Genomic DNA, 18,106 nt, shown 5'->3' on the forward strand with positions numbered 1-18,106 from the left:
GTGTCGCCAAACGAGTCGGGCACCCTATAGGTTAACCCTTTCATGCCCAAAAACACCCTGGGAATGTGTGTGTGTGTGTGTGTGTGTGTGTGTGTGTGTGTGTGTGTGTACGTGCGTGCGTGCGTGCGTGCATGCGTGTGTGTGTGTGTGTGTGTGTGTGTGTGTGTGTGTGCGTGTGTGTGTGTGTGTGTACGTGCGTGTGTGTGTGTGCGTGTGCTTGCGCGCATGTGTGTGTGTTTGATCTCACCATGTTTAGTCTCCATGGGAGCAGGAGCAGCGGTTGGACAGGGACACAGACCTGAGCACTTCAGAGTCAGATCCTTCCCTGTAAGACACGCCTGCTGCTCCAGCTTGCACTGCAACACACGTACATACACACACACACACACACACACACACAACAACAACGACGACAAGGAGACAAAAAGGTGAGGAGAGATGAGTTATGGCCGTGATACAGATCAAATATTTATAAAGGTGACCGACTGGCCGCTCGAATGGGAGACTTGCTGCAGAATACGCCTTCCCACCTCTACCTGCACACAAGGTCAGCAATGGCGATCCAAAAAGACAAAGCATAAATCAATAAACACGTGGGATTCTGAGGCCATATATCACGGCTCTTTGTCTCCGTTTGTCCCTCGAGACTCTCCTTACAATGCTCATCACCTCCGAGTGTGAGGCAGCGTAAGTCACCGTATACCCAGCAGACAAATTATATTATATATTATATACAGACACATTCAACTGATGCACCGCAGATATGCTTCATCGTAATGTGTATGCACGTTATTCTAGTCGTCAATCCGAGTGTATGTGTGAGTTACACAAGTAGGTAGACATGTCTTTGTGTCAGCGTACCTGTGAGGCATAGTTGTGTCCGTCTGATCCGCACACAGGCCCGGTGGAGGAGATGGGACAGGGCTGACAGTTGCCCTCAGGAGACCTGAGAGCCGGCTGCTTCAGTCTGCAGGACAGAGGACAGAGGACACATCAACAACTCAGACGCAGTTAAGCCTCAATTATTCTCAACGTTAAATACGGATTACGGACAGAGCCTTCTGTCCGTAACTCTGAGTTCATTTTGTGCTTAATTGTGCGCGTTTCCTGAAAGCTCACGGATACGGACAAAACGGAGCAGTACCACACCCATGGTACCACACATGCACAGCTCCCACATTCGACTCTCTACTGCCCACTAGTGGATGTATTACCAACGTGAAAGATGCGTGGAAGTTGTGGGCAGTGATGGTTGCATCGTTTGAAACGCGTCTAATCCAAATGTCCCGACCTGCCCGACTCGCAAACTTTGTGGGCGTGAAACTTTATTTAGACCAGTCTATCAGCGGCTGATTTATGATAGCAGCTCTCGCCCTCACAGACTTGACGTGATGATATTGAAGACGTCACAGATACAAGTGAAGTATTCTTATATTATATATACACATTATATTACAACATTTTTTTGCAATGATCCCTCAAATATCAAACACCTGACAACAATATGACTTGACATTACTTGAGATATGTAATGTAGGCAGGATATTTTACAGCTGATCAATAAAATGTATTGTCCAAAATGAAACAGTAAACTGAACTTGGGAATATAATAATTATAAATAACTAGAAATACAAAAACACAAATAGAACACATATAAAATATAACTTGAGTTAAGAAAAAAGAAATATACACAACATGCTGTCTATAACTTAAAAAATACAAAAAAAAAAAAAATCTGCAATATCGGCCAACATATCCGATAAAATCGGTGTACGGATATATCAGTCAGGCTCTACTTTGGATTGGCATGACTCTATCAGGGTGCACCTGAACAAGGTGGTCTAGCAAACAACCATCTTCCCTGTGCATCAGCTTATTGCAGCTGGTCGTAATGTGCTGCAAACGGTCTACAAACAAGCTCGTTTGACCCTTTATAATGACCATTGTAACCGACAGGGGGAAAAACATCGCAGATTGCCACAAGCCACTTGACCTGGCGTAATTGAGTGAGTGAACAGAGAAATAGTTTGTGTGCGCGGGCGGTCGCTCGCTGGCTGCTTGGCCCAGGGGCTACACACACTCACCTGTGTTCCAGCTTCTTGCGGTTGACGCACACGGCTCTCTGATAGCCTTGTGCGATACACACCTTGTGTCGGCTGCACTTCACCTTCTGGCAGGGGTCCTTGGTGGTGTCCACGTCTGGGAGGAAACAGAAAATGAGTAATCTCGCAAACTGTTTTTCTTTTCTTACCATATACTCTTTCATCTCTGTCCTTCATTCTACTTTTCTCGCCCCCAGTCTCAAACCTCTTACTGACCCTCTATTCACTCAGCACAAAGCTAATGGTTCAGTCGCATGGAGCAGTGCAGACTGAGGTCTTGCACTGCAGCAAAAATCCATCAGATTCATTCATTTGCTTCCAAAGCAGTTTCGCCTGCTTTGAGAAGTGGCAATATCGTGGAAAATGGTGGAACACTCTACTAGTATCATCAAGATATCATCCAGTCCAAGAAAAATCTCAAAACACATTGATTTGCAGTGATTTGAAGTGAAATTATCTAAATTCTCCCACTTATTTTATGAAAAGAAATCTGATTTTAAGAATCAATACTACACTCTAGGACTTGTGAAGATGTTTTCTTCTTCTTGGGTGTAGGTTAAAGCCTGCGTGGCTAGCTCACCCCGGCCCCCCATCCATCACGCCCTTTGCTAGCGGATAATGCTAGACTATGTGTCAGCACCACACACACACTCATATGTCACCGCTGTCTGTTCCTGGCGGGGCCCCCTGGAGGCCGGCCCGGATGTCACACTCCAGTCTCTTCCCTGCCCCAACCTTTATTCACCTGCGCTATCCATCAGTACAGGAACGCTGGAACCATGGAGCGCTGCACACACTGCTGCAGCCTGCAGGCTTCATCTCTCCATGATGGAGCTGCATCATGAACCATGTAAAGCTGCCATCAGTCCTCCTCCTGCTCCATTTGGACCTGATTTGATGCGGTAATAATTTAGCAGGCAGGCTTTTAGGATCTTCTCTCTCGTCATCTCCCTCGGCTGAAGGAGAAGACATTAACGCCGGCCACACCACGGGATTATCGAAGCGAAGCGACAGATATCTGATTTGAATCAGAAGTGAATCCAAAACAATATAGCCCCCTGTCATCATGGTTGTATAACACAGTGTGACTGACTGACTGACTGACTGACTGCTCTGCTGGGGAGAAGCAGCAAGGCTCAGAGACATTAGCACTGTCATCAGTGGTCAGCCTAAATCTCAGCCGACATTGATTGTGTACATTATCTTTGTCACCTCCCTCTCGGCTCTCTCTTTCTCACTCGTCTCCACTTTGACTTGCTTCCCGCTTTCTTTTGCTGGCAGGTTAGATGTTCCACCACCCGCCTGTCTCATTCACACCATCAGCAGAACGAGGGTGCAGCCAGCAGCCAGCAGCCAGCAGCCAGCAGCCAGCAGCCAGCAGCCAGCAGCCAGCAGCCAGCAGCCTTCACTCCTCTGCTACAGAGCAGGACAGACAGAGCCCAGACACACAAACCCCACGTCAAAGAACTAGCAGCGACGAAGACTGACTGTTGCGTCGTCTTGCGTCGTTGGAAATGGCGCTAAATGGGTGATATCATACAGCGACAGACAGGCTCAAGGAACTTTCCCCAAAGGCCAAAGGCCACGTCGTTGTGAAATGCCCTCTCTTCTCCTGCACTGATTCGCTTAACCAGCTGACCAGCCAATCAGAGTGATTTATTTCACCGAAGGCCCGCCCACCACCGACTCAACGTGTAGAATCAGCCGGAAAGACGCCCACTGACTGACCGATGTTGACCGACGACGGCCGACCGCCATCTTGATGTGTCTGGGCTTAAGAGAGAGGGAGTGGAGGGCAGGTAGGGGGGGGGGGGTAATAGGGACTCAGCAAAGGGGGTAGGAAGGCAAAAATATGCTGAATTTGCCCATTGTTGATGGTATAGTAAAACCTCTGTTGTACAATGCCTCCAATGAAGATTGGACTAATACTAATACCAATACTTAAGCCAGAGAAATGAAAAACAGAAAAGCAAACAGAGAGCAGATAATCCTTCCTCCTCACAGCGAAACATTCTGTAAATAAAATGGGTAAATCGGTAGCAAGCAGCTACATGAACGCTCTGAACGCTGGCACCGTGCTGTGTTGTGAGTACAGAAGCATAAGGTGGCTGCATGCGCCTCATGTTAACTTTAACAGGCTTCCACAGATTAAAACGCAGTGCCTGCGATGATGACGTTTCCATAGCAACAGATTAAACGCAGTGCCTGCGATGATGACGTTTCCATAGCAACAGATTAAACACAGTGCCTGCGATGATGACGTTTCCATAGCAACAGGGCTCTCAGTGGTACCGACAATCATCTGTGGACTGACTGTGATTTGCAGCTCAATCTGTGTTTCTGAGAACTCTCTCTCCCCCTCTGCACACTCCCCTCTGTGTCTGTAACCCTCTGCACACTCCCCTCTGTGTCTGTAACCCCCCTCTGCACACTCCCCTCTGTGTCTGTAACCCCTCTCTCCCCCTCTGCACACTCCCCTCTGTGTCTGTAACCCTCTGCACACTCCCCTCTGTGTCTGTAACCCCCCTCTGCACACTCCCCTCTGTGTCTGTAACCCCTCTCTCCCCCTCTGCACACTCCACTCTGTGTCTGTAACCCTCTGCACACTCCCCTCTGTGTCTGTAACCCCTCTCTCCCCCTCTGCACACTCCACTCTGTGTCTGTAACCCTCTGCACACTCCCCTCTGTGTCTGTAACCCCCCTCTGCACACTCCCCTCTGCACACTCCCCTCTGTGTCTGTAACCCTCTGCACACTCCCCTCTGTGTCTGTAACCCCTCTCTCCCCCCTCTGCACACTCCCCTCTGTGTCTGTAACCCCTCTCTCCCCCTCTGCACACTACCCTCTGTGTCTGTAACCCCTCTCTCTCCCTCTGCACACTACCCTCTGTGTCTGTAACCCCTCTCTCTCCCTCTGCACACTCCCCTCTGTGTCTGTAACCCCTCTCTCCCCCTCTGCACACTCCCCTCTGTGTCTGTAACCCTCTGCACACTCCCCTCTGTGTCTGTAACCCCCCTCTGTGTCCGTAACCCCTCTCTCCCCCTCTGCACACTCCCCTCTGTGTCTGTAACCCCCCTCTGTGTCTGTAACCCCTCTCTCCCCCTCTGCACACTCCCCTCTGTGTCTGTAACCCCTCTCTCCCCCTCTGCACACTCCCCTCTGTGTCTGTAACCCCATGTACAGTCATGTCAATCAATCTCTCTCTCATCCCCGCATCCAGCAGCTTGTATTCTCTCTCTCTCTCTCTCTCTCCTCTCTCTCTCTTCAATTCTTACATCTCATACTCGCTCTCTCGCTGCACGTTTATTCTATTTTTCATCACATTCTCTCCGTTCAAACGTGTCTCCCTCCACTCCCTCTTTCTGTCTTTACTTTTTTTTTTTTAAGTATCTCCGTTATACTAAAGCTTGTGAGCATCTCCTCATTATAGCATCTTGGTGCTTCGATCTAATCCAATCCAGATTTTCAGATTGAAGATAACCGGACAGAGAGCTGATGCCACATCCTCATCATCAACCCACTCTTATCCACTGTTTACACACTCACACATCTCTAATATCATCAGAGAGCTATCTCGTCGCCTAGGCAACCGTGTGTCTGCGAGCGCGTGTGTCCGCTCGCGCTGTGTGTAATTGCAAATCCAATGAATGCAATGATTGATTTACAGGATTCAATTCCCACATTCCCACATGACCATTAGGGCTGTGAATCTTCACTGGCCTCACGATTCGATTCGATTACGATTCATCTATTCGATTCGATTCGATTCCACGATGCATCTTGATACAGCTGAAAGTATTGCAGCTCCAAGTATCAAATCCTCAATTTTCTGTATTGTTACTGCACATGGCTACTTTTTCATCAATTAATACAAGCGGTCAGATAAATATCAACTCCCTTTTTTACTTAGAAAGTGCTTTCAAATCTGAATCTCAATAGAAATGTAAACATAAACGATTCAACGATTCATCTGTCAACGATTCGATTCGATTCGATTCACACGTCCGCATCGCGATGCATCGATTATACGATTAATTTTGACACCCCTAATGACCATAGGATGAACGAGCAAGAGAGAAATGCTAAGAAAACGACTAAAATAGGAGGTAAAGAGAGGAGAAAATTAGATTTTTTAAAAGAGTTATAGTGAGTAGAGATGGGGATTCAGTGGAGAGAAGATGATGCAGGGTACGTCTTGAAAAGATTCATTTTCAACCCATATAAGAGAAGAAGGGTGACTCTGCTGTTTCTGACCTTAGTTGGCGTAAAGTTGTGCTGATCCGTTTGGATTTTGAATGTGACAGAGGCACAGGCAGCTCGTGAGAGGAGTGCAGGGGAGAGGGCTGATTCTGGAGAGGACGGAGATGAGGTGGGCCGCGCCGGTCTGGATGATTAAATTGTAGGGGCTGCTTTGGGAGAGCGGCTAGGAGAGAGTTGCAGCAGTCCAGACAGGAGGACAAGGAGCTGCTGGAGTGGGCAGAGTCCCCTGGTGAGGAAGGCTGTGGTTTGATGGATATTGCAGTGTGCTGGGCCTCACACCAGGCTTCTTGTGAAGTCACACTAAAGGTCTTTGGCCGTCTGGGCAGGAGACACGGAGGTTCTTGTCGATAATGATGGAGAGGTCTTGCAGAAGACGGGCAATTTGCAGGAAAAGAGAGCAGCTCAACCTTGGTGAGATTGAGTTTGAGGTGGTGGGCCGACATCCACCTGGAGACTTCTGCAAGGCGTTTGATGGCAATTTAGTGTTTGCGCACGTGTGTGTGTGTGTGTGTGTGTGTGTGTGTGTGTGTGTGTGTGTGTGTCTGTGTGTGTGTCTGTGTCTGTGTGGACCAACTGTCAATACCCTCCAGAGGAGTTTAATCCCTCTGGAGGGTATTGGGTCATTGGTCCATAGGTCTCTAGACCGTGTGGACTGCAGAGTCAGCGTCTTTTCCTATCTCCTTAGAGTTTGCCATTGATTTAAAGCCATTGATTTTTCCACACACAGTGTCTGTCCATTCACCAATCACCTGGCCTCTGTGCTGGAGATACACACTGTCCATTCACCAATCACCTGGCCTCTGTGGTTAACAGTGTTGGGGGTAACTCATTACAAAAGTAACATATTACATGTAAAATATTACTTTTAGCAGTAACTCAGTAATATAACTTATTACTTATAGGATTTCAGTAATATTATACCAGTTACTTTCTCAAGTAACTCAAGTTACAAATTGAGATACATTTTATTAAATCAAAGCACATATTTAAAAAAGATACAATCATTTCCTAATCAAATGTTTTCTAATTGTTTTATGCAAATAACCACTATAGATGACAATAACAAAGGAAAAGAATAACATTTAGAATTTTGTATTGTTTACACTGACTTCAAGGCGGTTGAAATTATTTTTCGGGATGGTTCCGGGTTGGCGATGTCATTCTGCTGCTGCTGTTGTTTTGGTAAAAGTAATGCAAAAGTAGTGTAATAGTAACGAGTTACTCTACACAGAAAGTAATACTGTAAAGTAACATATTACTTTCAACTGAGAGTAACTAGTAATATGTAGTATATTACATTTTGAAAGTAACTTGCCCAACACTGGTGGTGGAGATACACACAAATGTCTGTCCATTCACCAATCACCTGGCCTCTGTGCTGGAGATAAGCTGCTGAAAAACCAAGGCAAGCTGCTATGAATGAAAGGATCCAGTCTTTTGTGGGTGGTGAACGCAAACAATTTGCATGTGTTTGTGCATGTGTTTGTGCATGTGTTTGTGCATGTGTTTGTGCATGTGTTTGTGCATGCGTGCCTGTGTGTGTGTGTGTGTGTGTGTGTGTGTGTGTGTGTGCGTGCGTGCGTGCGTGCGTGTGTGTGTGTGTGTGTGTGTGTGTGTGTGTGTGTGTGTGTGCGTGCGTGTGTGTGTGTGTGTGTGCTTGCATGGGCAAATTACAACTGTTCCCCATCAGTGTTTATCTATAGAGCTGGTTGATTAGATCACAGAGCAGGGGGTTAGGGTTAGGGTTAGGGTTGCATTGACAAATTGACCGTAGAAATTGATGGCAAATGAGCGTGACCTCTCTCTCACTTCAGAGGGCTGGCTGGAGTGGAGTCAAGCCACTGCAGCGCCTTGCATGCTAATCTCCACTTCGCTCTAACAGCAGTTCCCACTGTGGTGTGTGTGTGCGGGTGTGTGTGTGTGTGTGTGTGTGTGTGTGTGTGTGTGTTAGAGTGTTGACAGTTCAAAAGCTCTGTCTTCCTCCGTGCGACAGTTTGGGCCTTCGGGGGGCGACTAGGCACCACGGTATGATCGATGGGAGCGATCATGCTTACTGACGTGCGTACATTTGACTTTGGGGTTGGTGTGTCGTCAGGGTTATCCTGAACACAAATATATCAGTCATTGTCGGAAATTATGGAGGAATGTGTTTTCGCAGCGCCCCGAGTTTCAGACGGACATTTCAACATACAAATGTGAGACTTTAACTTGCCTTGAGCCTGTGTGTGTGTGTGTGTGTGTGTGTGTGTGTGTGTGTGTGTGTGTGTGTGTGTGTGTGTGTGTGTGTGTGTGTGTGTGTGTGTGTGTGTGTGTGTGTGTGTGTGTGTGTGTGTGTGTGTGTGTGGGGAGGAAAAAGCCTGCAGTATGGCGTGAGCACCGTGGTCGGAGATGAAGCCTGCAGGCTGTAGGTGCCTGATCCTCTCAGCTCAGGAGTGAAGACATCACATTGATTTAGTGATGATGTCTCAGAGGGACACATCTCCTCTTCTTCTCCTCCTCTTCTCCTCCCTCCTTCGCTTCATTAGGTCATAAAGGAAGGCAGATCAGTGGAGGCAGATGGCGCTCGCAAGTCAACACGACTCATGTTTGGTTGGTTTTAAATATCATTCATTTCTTTGTGCACACTATAAATTGTCTTACAGTAGGGTTGTTCAAAAGTATCGATAGTGTCGAAAAGTATCAATACTGAACATTTGAAACGGATACAATACTCATTTGCAACAGGTATCGATAATATCGATAAGTATCAATACTAAACATTTCAAACGGATACAATACTCATTTGCAACAGTTTCAATACCAGCAGTGCTGGTATTGAAAAATAACTAACCACCATCCTATCTCATTCAAGTTGCTCTCCCCCTAGCCCACAATGTCCTCATCACCAAATGGCTTTAGAGCTGGCGGGAATAATGTCGATGTCAGACACTTTACACTAAATCAAACCATATTATCGCCCACCCCCGTCTCACCTCTTTTCTCCTGCTTTTACCCCTCTATGGCCTTTCACTGAAAGCACTAATTAGACCTTCATTAAGCCGTGGGATGTGCCGCTAATGGACTCCACCAATCAGACCACTTCATTTAAGCCGCAAATCAAGTGATAATTGGTCGAGGAGACGACTCCGTGTGTCATGACTTCATCTGCCCGAGGCTCAATAAGGCTGGAGTCACTGAGGAGGTCTTCCACAGAGACAGCTGCTGCTCAGATGCCACGGAGAGGAGAGGAGAGGAGAGGAGAGGAGTGGAGAGGAGAGGAGAGGAGAGGAGAGGAGAGGAGAGGAGAGGAGTGGAGAGGAGAGGAGAGGAGAGGAGTGGAGAGGAGGGGAGAGGAGAGGAGAGGAGAGGAGAGGAGAGGGGAGGAGAGGAGAGGAGAGGAGAGGAGAGGGAGGAGAGAGGAGAGGAGTGGAGAGGAGAGGAGAGGAGAGGAGAGGAGTGGAGTGGAGAGGAGAGGAGAGGAGAGGAGAGGAGAGGAGAGGAGAGGAGAGGAGAGGAGGGGAGAGGAGAGGAGTGGAGAGGAGAGGAGAGGAGAGGAGAGGAGAGGAGAGGGAGGAGAGAGGAGAGGAGAGGAGAGGAGAGGAGAGGAGAGGAGAGGAGAGGAGAGGAGTGGAGTGGAGAGGAGAGGAGAGGAGAGGAGAGGAGTGGAGAGGAGAGGAGAGGAGAGGAGAGGAGAGGAGAGGAGAGGAGGGGAGAGGAGAGGAGTGGAGAGGAGAGGAGAGGAGAGGAGAGGAGAGGAGAGGAGAGGACAGGAGAGGAGAGGAGAGGAGAGGAGAGGAGAGGAGAGGAGAGGAGAGGAGAGGAGAGGAGAGGAGAGGAGAGTGGAATGGTCACAGCCAAAGTGAAGAGGAGCCTCCCAGGAGATCGAGGCAGACGATCAAATGCACTCAAGCAGATGCTAACATCTTTCGACCTTTTCACTGAGAAACCACAAGCGAGTGTGGACAGCACAGTGGCGGCTGACCCCCTGAATACAAACAGAGAGTAGCTTAGCCACGGCGCTGTCAGTGACGAACACAATGAAGCGATGAAGGTCTGCTGCACAGCACAGTGATGCTATAGGCTAATGAGACACCGTTTCAAATCAATCATGTTTCCTTGCGTGCCCCCCCCCCCCTCGGGCAGTCACAACAAAGAAAGTATTTCTTAGTAGACCTATAGACGGTTTTCACGGAAGTGTGTTGCTATAGGGAACAGTTTGGAACCTAACCTAGTCAGTTATTGTACTAGCAAGCACTGAAACAGGAAGTAAGCTGGGGGCAATTTAGAATGTTTATGTTGTCGAGTTGAAAGCATCTATATGAGCCTACATAACTAATATGTACATAACTTATGTTCCTGCATAAGAGGAACACAAGCACACTCTGAGAGGGAGACGAGATGACTTGAATGAAACGGTAGATCTGATACAAGTTGGAAAGCAGAAAATACAGACTTACTTTCGTTTGAACCTTGATTTTCATCCCAGGTACGGACATAGTCATCCTGCAGAAACAGAGAGAGAAGAGGACAGTTTATTCAGTCCAGTGAACCAGGTGCCATTTAACTCCATCGTCATACTGGAGGCTGAAGTGCATATATAGTGTGTTAGATCCGTTTAAAGATATGGGTACTCTGTCATTATATAGTGTGTTAGATCCGTTTAAAGATATGGGTACTCTGTCATTATATAGTGTGTTAGATCAGTTTAAAGATATGGGTACTCTGTCATCTTCGTAGAGGAGAAGTGAATGAGTGTGCAGATGATTGCACAATGATTATAATGTGTACGTTAAGCGTGCAGCATGATCATTAGTTCAGTGAGTCACAATGGAGACAGATGGGCATGTGCTGCTGTGTCTATACGTCTATGGAAATGAGCCTGAGCACAATGCCCATGTGAACCATATGGTGTCCTTTCCCCCCACACTTAGTTAGAACATGAATCGTAATCAAAACTGGCACGTTGTAGGAGATGCTGAAAAAAGAAGATCGAGAAGCAAAGAGATCAGAACCAGTCATCAAAATGTAAGCGTTGTACGTTTCTGGAATCCTCGCAAATGTAGACCATGAACATTGCTGAACCAGAATGCATTGCATGTCACGTTTGTAGATACGTGAATATTAACGTTACACACACACGTCACAGACTATTGAAGTACATCGCTGACACCTAGGGTCTAGGGGTGGGATTGGGGGTCCTGTAGCGTTCTCGTCTCAGAGCGCATGTTTGATTCTGAGCGATTCACTTCTGGTTATAACCCTAATTTTAACCAAGTTGTTTTATTTGAGTAAATGTTGGAAAGGCAGGTGAGGTTTTCAAAATAACCTGCTTTTTGTTCCAAATGTACGTTGAGATTGTCGACGTAAAACGTCACGTTTTAGAAATGTGTTTTGCCGACGTTTCGTTTCAAATGACTGTTGATATTGTAGCCTACATTTCCATGGATTCCAGAAAGGTACGATGTCTACACTTTACTCTGGCGGTTGGGTTGGAGAGATGGGATGTCTACACTTTACTCTGGCGGTTGGGTTGGAGAGATGGGGGACACAAACAGGAGGAGGTGAGTGGTGATGATGAATGAAAGGCGTGACAGAGAAGCAGCTGGAAGAGAGCCTCACACAGAGACACTAACCTCTACCTCCTGGTGAAGCGACAGCAGAGGGGAGAGAGGGAGCCCACGTTAGTGAAGAAGAACAGTCATTTTAGATACAGGCTATTAAGCTGCATTCATTAACATTCCAAATCCTCCTCGGCAACTTTTAGCATCACTTCTTGTAAGACAACCTCACAAAAGACCTTTCAGCAGCATTCAGCGAATTACATAAAACAAAACGGAATGTTGATTTTCCTGCAGTGGGAGACATGGGAGTTAGTAACTAGACTTAATACTGAAACTGAAAACATACACAAGAGAAACCACAAATTCATAAATGCATACTTGGATACGTTTAGGATTTCCTGTCTACCAACATGAGGGTCACAGGTTCGAGCCCCCGTGTTACCTCCGGCTTGGGCGGGCGTCCATACAGGCGCAATTGGCCGTGTCTTCGTGTGGGAAGCCGAATTAGCGGTTCTTCTGGTCGGTTGGGAGGGGAACTGGGGGGAATAGCGTGATCCTCCAACGCGCTACGTCCTGACGGTAGATCTCCTCGCTGTCAGGTGAAAAGAAGGGGCTGGTGACTGCACATGTATCGGAGGAGGCATGTGCTATTCTACAACTCTCCCCAGACCGCGGCAGAGGAGGCGGAGCAGCGACTGGGACAGATGAGGGAATTGGCAAGTACGATTGGGGAGAAAATGGGAGAAAAATCTGGAAAAACCTGATAAAAAAAGAAAAGAAAAAAGATCCCGATATGAGGGGAATCCCACAGCAGACAGAAGTAAAGCATAGCCTACTGGTGTAGGTAGGTACTGCTGTGTCTAAAAGGATATTTACAATGTGCCCCCTTAGTGATAATGACATACTGGTACTCTACAAAACACACATCACCGTAAACATTTTACTGTAGTGGAAGGGTGTGCCAAAAAGCTGCCCGGACGGTGATAAAGTCAGACACCGCGGCACCTGAAATAAGGAGGCAGAGTGGTACCTCCTCTCTTTGACTCTCGCACGTCTACTTCACAGAGGTAAATATTGTCATCATCATCGGGGCAAGGTCTCCACTCAGCCATTCAGATCTCCCAAGATGCACCACTGCTGATCTGCTCATCTCTGCCCCGCTGTGGTGCCATGCCAGCTCATTTCTCTCAACCAATCTCTCCTCCCCCCACACCACATCACCCCCCCCCCCCTCCTCCTCCTCCTCGGTGACAACAAAGTCACTCACTTACAGTCAACCGGGCTGCGTCTACGACAGCCATTCCAGTTAGTCTCTTTTGTGAATGATGATCTGCGATGCAGTTTAACCTTGTCGGGTCCTGATGGAGTCACATTAGCCCGGGCCCGAGATCCTGAAGAGTTTACGACCGGGCCGTTAATCTGACGCCTCTCATGTCTCCTTTATCGATGTTTCACTCCTGCATTATTTAGCACGCGGCCCTATCTCTGTATTTGTGTTTCTGCCAAGAGCGATGAGGAAAGCGTCCCCGCTGCTCAGACACGACTGCAGATCAATGGTTTGGTGAGAGAGAATGGGGCTTACAGAAAATGTATTTGGGGGAAATATATTTGAGGGTATGTAGAAAGTGGACGTGAAAAGCAGCAGAGCGTAGTGACAGATCTGCTACACAGCAACAGAATTGCATCGCTTGAGAAAATATGCCACGAACCGACACTTGTATAAGAAAGTACTCTGTAAGACCATCAGTTTTACACTGAAGTACTTACACAACCTCTCACGGCAAGTTTGTGAAATAGTCACACAACAATTGTAATCTATTCACTTTAGGCAGAAGAGACCGTCTGGCTTGAGAAACTAACAGGAAGTGTAAATACAATCGGAAGTTCCGATCGTATTTACACTTCCTGTGCCTCATAAACCTAGTCTGACTCATAATGTGAGTTAAACTAGGTTTGACCAGGTGAGTCAGACTAGTTTGAGCAGGTGAAACAGCCTGTGTTTTAAACAGGGAGTCGTGATACAATGGGTCAAGTGGGCGGGGCTACATAAGGTGAATAGATTTGTCTACATGGACACAAGTTCAAAACTAAATTGACACTCAGCACGACTTTCAAACTAATGTATTTTAATTTACAAGTATCTTTTCGTGCCTGCATCACGTTTTTCCCCCTGTCAGTTGGGACTCATGTAGTGTGACATTGAAATAAACAAGACCAGGAGACCTGGGCCCGTATTTATCAAGCTTCCTAGAATTACTCCTAAGAACACTGCTAAGAGTACACTTATGAGCAAAAAAATTCCCAGCTAAAAGCTGCACTTAAAAGTCAGTTATTATGCATCTCACTCCCTCTTTCAGCGAGGTGTAGGACTGAATCCTAAGTGTCAATCTCAGAGCTGATTTACGACAGGTGTGTGTGTGTGTGTGTGTGTGTGTGTGTGGTGACAGGTGTGTGTGCCGTAAAGGGAAATGTTGATGACGCAATTCCAAGTACACAGGAATGGCCAATCGCTGAATGGAATCCCTTATGCACGAAATATCCTAAATAGAGATGATTCAACAGTGAAATGCACAATGGGAGTGTAGCATATATTCACCAATAATTTCAGAAGAAATTATCAACAAAATAATACAAGATAGCCTACATTGAAAATCACTCAAGAATAGGCTAAATCTTTCCTAATCCACCCAATTTACCTAATCCCACAACTGACTCGAAACTGGTGTGCTGTCAATTGACTACCCTATATAGCCAGGTTCTATAGGCTGTATGATGAGCAAACATGGAATCCAAAAGAAAGCCGAATTGGAGGGAGGATGACACGCTGTGCTTAGTGGAGAAGATTCGCGCACGTCTCTGTCTCCTGAATGCCATGATGTCAACATCAGTGGTGTCGTCTACGTGATACGCAGGTATACGCCGTATACACACTGCGAAATGACTCAGATTTGCATATGCGCACTGGGAAATGCGCTATGATATGTATCGTTTTCAATTTCCATTTATAAAATTCACCCTGTGCGCTCTGTGTGTTACCCTACGTTCACACACAGCACCCAAGCCTTGCCTTTACCCACGCTTTTAAATAGGCGTCCTTTTTAGTCAATGAGGCTGTGTACACGGGACGCCTCAACGTGAACCTTCCGTGTACCCACGCCTCGCCTGAGCTGCGCCGATTTTTACGTGAGTTCTATTTTCAAGCCAACTAGGCGTGTGAAGGCATACTTTTTCTGTCAAGCCATGAAAGAAAAACGCGACAATATCCGTGGGAAATGTCAGTCAGAGTCAGTATACCCTCTGAAAAAAGGTAGACTACACCACTGGTCAACATTGCCCTGCTGGCAACTCCTAACCACTTAGGACACCTCCTGAGGACTCCTAAATAGCTGGGGGAGTAGGAGTGTTTCCTAGTCTTAAGAAGGTTGATAAAAAGCTTTTATTCTTAAGTGTGAGAGTAGGACTAAATTTCACAAATTCTCAGCACTTGGGACTAAAATGGCACTCTGAGACGCTTGATAAATACAGGCCCTGGTTCTGCCAGACCCAGAAGGAACAAATTCCTAGTAGGCAACACACCTACAAACCACTTTATAAGTTAAAAGTATAAATCATTTTAGGCATTTTGTGTGTGTGTAGCATTTTGTGTATAGGGGTATTTGGTTGTAGATTTGTGTATAGGCTAGACCAGCAAACCTTCCAGTCTGATTACATTCACCTGTCCCTCGTCAGTCAGTGCACAGAATATGGGCAGAAGGGCTTTGAATCCAGCATTTCATAAGTTTAGGTAATTTACTATGCTGCTTGTGTAGTAATAAACCTCTGAAATAAGTTATGTAGAACAACAAAATCGCCTAAAAGTAATCCAGCGGACAACAGCAATAAGTTTTAAATGAATTTAATGCAATCAACTACAAAAAAGCCATGTTACTGTATAAATAAAACTTATGTTAACTTCTGGACTCTCCTGGCTGCCGTAGAGGCCTAAATTAAACAGATCAGAATCATCCAGCTGAAGGAAGTACTCCTTGGTAGCTGACAAAGCCATTAGGCATTAGGCTGGACAGGACTATTCACAAAGCAAAGACTGCGCTCACCAGCAGAGCCAGTATTATTGGCAAACTTAAGGGCGACTCTGACATCACGAAGCTTAGAGAAAGACATGTTTTAGTTTTTTTGCATGCATTTTTGCTGCAGTAATTTAGTACTCTGTACTCACTCACTCAACCGAAATATGGGCAACCTGACTCACAAACAAATTGATTCTTAAATAGGCACAGGTGCTCCGGTGACACACCCACACCTCCAGAAAGACACACCCACTACCACTGGTGACAAATGGAAGAGGAGGTGGTGGCAGTCTTGTAGAATGGGCCTTTTACCTTCTCGTCTAATTAGTGGATTCATAACAGCTGTGGTGCCAGAGTTGCATTTTTGTGAAGCAAATTAAGTCCATTGCGCCTTTGTCCTTATAAAGTGGTTTGTTGTAGGTGCAGTGGTCTCAAAAATATGTAGATCAAAGGTGGAGGGAGAATTGTACACTACATGAACTGGAAGGAGAGACTCTTTAGACAGAGACTTCTCATTTCTACATGCTCAAATAAATTGCACCAGTGCAACAACACCAGGTCTTAATTTGTGGGGAACATGTTCCCCTACCTCTGAGATTGGGACTGGCACCTATTTGAAATTATCAACTTATTCAATCAATCAATTATTATGTAATGCGCACATTTAGAACCTCTTCATTTACCAATTAAGCACTGAACAGTGCTGTACAAAGACAATTAGAGATGTTGGTTGCATAAAACGTGTTGGTTGGTTAATGAATTCACCCCATCAATCTTCAAACTCCATTCTTCCAAACAGGGTGCACCTGGCCAATGCAATTAACTCCATTTAGCTCTATAACTCGCTGTCTTGGTTGGTTGCTTCACAAAAATTTTCTTTACACAGACAGCACTTTGTTTATTTGAGCATGTAGAATAAATGAGAACCTTTTCTACAGACTCTTGTCTATGGAGTTTCTCCTTCCAGTTTATGTAGTGTACAATTCTCCCTCCACCTTTGATCTACATGTTTTTGAGACCAACACACCTACAACAAACCACTTTATAAGTTAAAAGTATAAATCATTTTAGGCCGTATTAACATTTTGTTGGAATTAAATGGGAATACAGCATGGTGGGGGTGTATAGGGGTATTTGGTTGTAGATTTGTGTATAGGCTAGACCAGCAAACCTTCCAGTCTGATTACATTCACCTGTCCCTTGTTGATTAGACCCTCATTGATTTTACTTGCTCACCTGACCTGCCCAACGCAGCTTCCCAATGCAATTTGAGTGGCTAAAACATTTTCAACTCATGAATGTTACAAGTGTGTTGTGGGTTTATGGTTGTGTAAATATGATCAATTGCTGTCATACTATTGATTGCCATCTCATTAATCAGTTGGCTGTAGGTGATATTTATACAAATTACCTTCAGGTGTTGTGGGCCTTCTATTGCCCTCTAATGTACTGTAGTTAATGACCACATTTAGACATGTCTTTCTTTTAACTATTCCATAAATAAATAAGTATGATCTAATATGATCTAATGGCCAATAATGAACCAAACTAGGCACCACAATTACAACAAGTACAGATCCTGTACAGTTACACGGCACATGTTTAAACCAGTTGAATTAAAGGTAATTCAATGTTTGTTAGTGTCCCCATTCACTGCTGGTTCAAATGGTAGCAAGTCCAGACCTGCTCTGTTGCCCCTGGTGGTTGAAATCTGAAGCGTTCCTGAATGGCTGGGGAGGAAAAGAGGGACAGACAGACCGACCGAAAGACAAAGCCTCCTGTAGGCCGACCCCCTGGGTCTGGCAAACAGTGGCGGATACGTTTGCCTTCAACGATGGGGTTCAATTCCCAGCGGGTTCAACCTAGGATTTCAACTGTACGCTATGATATTATTAAATGTTTTTCTTATACTTAACCATGACCAAACCATTTCTCTAACCTTAACTAAGTTGTTTTATTTGCCTCAACTCATGTTTTCAAATTCAGGTCATGGTGAAGGCATGTGTTTTTTAGGTTGTGTTCATTTCATTTTCAGATAAATTACAGAAAGTAAGCAGCAGGTTTGAAACGGCTCTGCTCTGTGATCCATCCGATAACATTAGAAAGATCCCTCCATGTGTTAAACAGAGCGGGGGGA

At 45.9% G+C, this 18,106-nt stretch overlaps 1 protein-coding gene across 1 annotated transcript in view; it reads right to left on the reverse strand.

The window, feature by feature from the left end:
- spock2 (SPARC (osteonectin), cwcv and kazal like domains proteoglycan 2) overlaps nucleotides 1–18,106 on the reverse strand; it is a 51,912-nt gene that overhangs the window by 16,717 nt on the left and 17,089 nt on the right. Inside the window, exons 2-5 of the mRNA XM_083658345.1 lie at nucleotides 10,799–10,844; nucleotides 2,086–2,200; nucleotides 862–967; nucleotides 248–356 (exon numbers count right to left, since the gene is read on the reverse strand). Of these exons, the coding sequence (XP_083514471.1) occupies nucleotides 248–356; nucleotides 862–967; nucleotides 2,086–2,200; nucleotides 10,799–10,844 (376 nt within the window). The remainder of the gene's footprint in view (nucleotides 1–247; nucleotides 357–861; nucleotides 968–2,085; nucleotides 2,201–10,798; nucleotides 10,845–18,106) is intronic.

The sequence above is a fragment of the Poromitra crassiceps genome (assembly GCF_964638095.1).
Source record: "Poromitra crassiceps genome assembly, chromosome: 22".
Lineage (NCBI taxonomy): Eukaryota > Metazoa > Chordata > Actinopteri > Beryciformes > Melamphaidae > Poromitra > Poromitra crassiceps.